This window comes from Chanodichthys erythropterus, chromosome 4, assembly GCF_024489055.1.
Source record: "Chanodichthys erythropterus isolate Z2021 chromosome 4, ASM2448905v1, whole genome shotgun sequence".
In the NCBI taxonomy this organism is placed as follows: Eukaryota; Metazoa; Chordata; class Actinopteri; order Cypriniformes; family Xenocyprididae; genus Chanodichthys; species Chanodichthys erythropterus.
Genome location: NC_090224.1, coordinates 200,001 through 205,703, shown reverse-complemented (window position 1 = coordinate 205,703; position 5,703 = coordinate 200,001). Strand labels below are relative to the sequence as shown.

The 5,703-nt window shown below is 35.1% G+C and overlaps 1 protein-coding gene across 1 annotated transcript in view; it reads right to left on the bottom strand.

Annotated features, from left to right (window-relative positions):
• Positions 1 to 2,106: 2,106 nt before the first annotated feature.
• smyd2b (SET and MYND domain containing 2b) overlaps positions 2,107 to 5,703 on the bottom strand; it is a 20,028-nt gene continuing 16,431 nt past the window's right edge. Inside the window, exons 10-12 of the mRNA XM_067382932.1 lie at positions 5,413 to 5,587; positions 5,100 to 5,208; positions 2,107 to 2,826 (exon numbers count right to left, since the gene is read on the bottom strand). Of these exons, the coding sequence (XP_067239033.1) occupies positions 2,746 to 2,826; positions 5,100 to 5,208; positions 5,413 to 5,587 (365 nt within the window). The 3' untranslated portion in view covers positions 2,107 to 2,745. The remainder of the gene's footprint in view (positions 2,827 to 5,099; positions 5,209 to 5,412; positions 5,588 to 5,703) is intronic.

Here is a 5,703-nt window from a genome sequence, read left to right as displayed (position 1 = left end):
GTCAGTGAGTGAGGTGTGCTTACACTGGTTACCGTGGTTTCAGGAGTTATTTTTTAGACTTTCTTCCCAGTCTCATTCCTGTAATTTGTGAATCAGTTCATTCATCTGGCTTATTTTCAACTGCCTCCATCCTACCCTAAAACAAATAGGAGAGCTCATAAAAAATCTCAACTCTTACCAGAAGGTGTTACTTGCCATACTACCAGGACCATCTCTTTGTCTTGGCCTGTTTTACAGGGAGTTTCCTTGGCATATGTCCACGCTTCATGCACGGTAATGTGGTTGATGTGAGCTCTGCAGTTCTTTTGAACAATCTTGGTGCTTTCAGGTGGGTGGAATTTCACATGACTGTTGGTGTGTCATCCACTAGTGCCTAGCACTGCCTCTGGCAGTCATGAAGAATGAAAGAGAATGCTAGTTGTGCACTATAAGAAATGACAGACTGCCTCGACCCAGATTCCACCCCAAGTCAGGTGGCTGAACATTCTCCTTTCCCAAAATGGCTTAATTACCATAGAAAAGTACCAAGTCGACAGTTTCATTGTTTCTGCACAATTTGAGTGGATCACATTCTAAGCAAATGGTAATCAATGCAAACTGCATAAGTTCTTCTTCATCATGATCTTTGATGTCCTCTTCATTTTTTCTTACAGTATATAAGTGGTTCTGTCCAGCACACTCTCTCCGGGAAAGTTTTGTCTTCTTGTCATCAAAGCAGATGACCCCAAACAAGTTTTGAAATGTTCTCAATGGCACTCTAGCAGGATAAGATGTCAAGCATGTTTGTCTGCTCTTAAAAAGATTTAAGATGCTTTGGGTTATATTGGGTGGACACTCACATTTTCAACACCTGGTTTAACAAATTCTATTCTCCACTTTGTCAACAACAACTTATGACAATTAATAATACTTTTGCAAAAGTCATATTAAAGATGCTCTATGTAGGAATGACACCCAGTGTTCAAAATAGGTACTGCAGTCCGAATTCAAAATATTGTTTGGCCCACCCCCTTGTTCAAAGAAGCGGGTTGCCAGCAACAACAGGTAGCGCAATTCACAATGAAAGCTGAGGAGACTTACACACTGTAAGCTGACGAATTGATTTATCTGTGTTTTAATATGCTGTTGTCCATAGAGATATTTAGATGGATTCAGAGGCTTTTTAGGTCAAGTAGAATCTGCGATTCTCTGACCCAGTTTGTTTGTTGGTTTCCATGGTTGCAATACGTGGTGTTTTCCGCCAACTGGCAACCTGTGATTACGAAATACTATTGGATAAACTGGCAGCACACGGTTTCGCACAGACCAAAACAAAGACAGACATTCCGACACGGAACGCACATTTAAAAGTAGAATATCTGGCTGTAGCATTGTTTTTCTGAGAAACATGTAGGTAAATTTAGCATGTTTCCTAAATATCTGCAAACATATAAGGGTGTTTTTATGCTTTATTAAAGTAAAAATTTTACATAGAGCCCCTTTAATTGTTTTTGCTGCTTAACAGTTCTGTGGGAACCATTAAATATGATACCATTAAAACATGTGTGGTAAGATAAAAAAAGAGAGAGAGAGAGAGAGAGAGAGAGAGAGAGAGAGAGAAATGAATACGTTTACTCATCAAGGATGCATTAATAAAAATCAAACGTGACAGTAAAGACATTTATGATATTACAAAAGATTTCTTTTGTAATATTTAAATGCTTTAATAAATTTAATAAATCAATTTAATAAAATGTAATATTTTCATTAAATAAATGCAGCCTTTGTGAGCAGAAGAGACTTCAAAAACATAAAAAAAAAAACAATAATAATAGTAATAAATAAAAAAAAAAAAAATCCAAAATTTTGCCAGGCACTGTATTCTCAGATTAATATCTGATACTTTTGATTTTTGATAAGATGGGTGTTTTTTATGCTAGCTCATTTTCATAAAAAAAATATTAGTTTTAACTATCCCTTTAAATTTAGCCAGTTAAAAAATTATGTATGTTATTACAACTCACTTTTTTAATTTTATACAACTATGAAAAGAACTTACAGTAAATACTTAAAATAAAAGCATACTTAGACAAAAATGAAGATTCAGCACCCTGGTAGTGATTTTCACATACTATTAATCTGTTTATTACATTTTGGAAATATCATATTCACATACAAAAATAGGCAAATAGTAAACCGAACATCCACCAATATAAAACAGATTTGATTAATTATATTTAATATTACAGAACAACTGAGATTTTATTTTAAAAAGGGGTATTGATCTTTAAACTATTTATACAAATAGACTATTTATAAAAATAATTTATACGGTCCCCAAATTTGATTAGTTAAGAATAAAAGCATTGGGATGTTTCACTGTGTTCATGGTTTTCCAGACTATGTGCGTAGTTGAAGCAGAACTATTCAAGAACTCCCTTTTCTTTTGCATCCTGCTACAATTCTCCTTGTGTTTTTTCTGCCTTTCATTCACTTCTGCTCTATTCTGTGACTACAATATCTTTGCTGTTGGTTTGTTTATTGGCTGTTACTGTTCTAATTTCCTAACTGCTTAAATTATGTTATGAATTACTTATTTTGTTTTCCTTTTGCACACTTGTTACACTTGCACTTCTTTCTGACAATTACATCATGTATAAAAATTCTTAGTCAGCATCTTAAACATGTTACTGAAGAGAGTCTCTCCATTTGCTTACTTTTACACAATGAAATTCCAGTGCAATCCTAAACAGTACACCATTTACATTATTCACCAAGTATTTCCTGTTTGAGCTCCATTACATATGTGTGGTCCTTTCCATGAACAACCTCCATGATGGCCAATGCCTGTAACACAAACAATTATCACTTACTACAGGCATTTACAGAGTATTTAAAAAATGGGTAACACTTTACAATAAGGTTAATTGGTTGAGGTACATTATTTAATGTGTTAACTAACATGAACTAACCACGAGCAATACATTTGTTACTGTGTTTACTAATCTTGGTTAACGTTATTAATGAAAATACAGTTGTTCATTGTTTGTTCATGTTATTTCACAGTGCATTAACTACTGTTAACAAGATTTTAATAATTTGAATATTAGTAAATGTTAAAATTAACATTAACAAAGATTAATAAATGCTGTATAAGTGCAGTTCATTATTAGTTCATATTAACTAATGTAGTTAAATAATGTTAACTAACGAACCTTATTGCATTTATTACCAAAAAATGTTAGGCATGTTTTTGTCTTTAGTACTAAAACCTGAAAGAGAATAAGCATTTTTAAGTTGTAGTTTTAAAAATGAAAGTTGGGGCCTTAACAAGGTGTTACAAAGTGGTTATTACTACCACAAGGATGTGAGTGTATTGCTCAACAAATCAGATCAATAAAATAAAATCAATAAAATGTTTAAAAATATGTTGGTGGTTTGATCCCACTATGAACCATGCAGCACTGAATGTGTAGCTAAAACTAATCTTAAGTCAATGCTTGAATAAAATTCAAAGGCACTGAATTGTTCAGCACTTGTGAAACATAAAATATATTTGAATTTAAATATGTAATTTTGTCAGAATACATGGCTACTTTTATTTATTTATTGTCAAGGGAGAAACATGCTTTGTGCACCCATGGGACCATAAATACCCAAATATTGAACCTTTGGGTCCTTTCACTACAACACACTGTACAATAAACCTGGGCTGTTAAACCACCTTCATGCAGAATTTAGCTTCAGCTCTAATGAAATCTTAAAGGGATAGTTCACCCAAAAATGACATTGCACATATATAGGTTGCTGCATCCAGGATAAGCACAAGTACCATTTTGATGAACAATACAACACACATCCTCTCTCTCTGTAGTAAACAAACACAGCTTCAGCTCACGTGCGAGTTTGCGTAATGTGACAGTAAACTGTTGTGATCGCGCTTAGGACCGTTTGCTGAGGCTGTGGATTACAGTTTTTTACGTTGTAAATAATGTTCAGTTTCTTGTACAGACTGATCGTTTAGTTTCATAAGACCTCAATGTATCATCAGGAGCCACAGGTATTAAGTTTGTTTTGCCTGTATATGTTTTTTGACCAAAGTGATGGTAGCATTATATGAATTACCAAGGACCATGATTTCAGCTAAAAATCTTATTTGCTGTTTAACAGAAGAAAAAAGTCACCTGCATCTTTGATGGCCTAAGGGTGAGTATATTAACAGCAACTTTTGATTTTTGGGTGAACTTTCCCTATATAATAGTGTCTGACCAACGTGCCAAACGTGGAGTCTATTTTGATATATATTTTCAACCTTTCAACAGATTTATAGTCTCTGTTGTTATAATTCAAAAGGTAACGTACAGATCATTTACTCATCCTAATGCCATTCCAAACCTGTATAACACTGTGTCTACATGATCATTGTCACATCACCTTGCGGCCTAAAAGTCTGAGGCTATTTATGCTGAACATGTACAAGAGAAAGTTCCAAATCTATTTTTACCGTTGTTGGAAGTAACTCAAGCACATGGAGTACATCAGAATTAGAACTTGGCATCAGATAACTGTTAACTTCTTGTTGCTTCACGCTGTGTAGACAGTATCACTGAAAACAATGGGTTTGGTGGTTCTCCGGGCCTGTCGTATTCCAAAAAGTTTAAAACATGACCAAAAATTATCATGATTTGTGTGCTACATTCCGAGTCTACTGATACCAACAACAGACCAAAGTTCAGTTGTCACCATGCTGTTCCCAGCATGTAAAACATACCATATGCTGGTGACAAACAAAGTTGGATTTTTCAGCAGGAGTAGCTCTCAAATATTATTCAATTCAAATATGGTGCATCAGAATGCACAGCACTAGGTTTAACTTTAATGACAACTGACGAGAATTAATGATATTTTACAATATAGACTACGGTGTAACATGCTAGCTAAAGTGGAGTGGATATTTTCAGCGGAACTTTTGGAGCTGGTCCGTTTGATCTTTCGGAGGTCCAGTCACTGTATACTTTCAGTGTATGGACAAGATAACATTCTGCTTTTGTGTTCCACAAGAGAAAGTCATACAGGATTAGAATTACGTAAGGGCCAGTCAGATTTGGAGGAGCTTGTACCTTTTGGAGGGCACTAATGCCTGTGGACTTCCTGTCCAGAGCGATGTAGAGTCTGCCCATCTTCAGATACATAGATGCAATATTTAGAGAGTATGCTGGGTAAAGGACACTACAGATAAAATGCAGACAATAAAAATAGTTGGTATACACACAAATATCAATTTATTTAAACACAATTTATGTATTATAAAATCACATACAGTATATATATGTACACACACACACACACACACACACACACACACACACACACACACACACACACACACACACACACACACACACACACACACATGTATGTGTGTGTTCTTACGTGTATGGCTTGATGACTTTTTCACCATAGCGAACTGCTCCATCGTAATTCTCCATAAAGAGACAGATGCCCATTGCCTGGTACATCATATGAAGGATGTAGATGTTGGAATCATCAAACACAGTGCTCATCTTATCAATGCTGAGCTCACACATCTCCAGCAGCTCAGCGGGACATGAACGAGAGTCAAGATTCAATAAATGTTTGATTTAACCTTTAAAGGTGCAATAGGACATTTTTGGAGAGGCTAGCTAGCTTTCAAATCATAAAATCCAACCCTCCCTTCAAAGC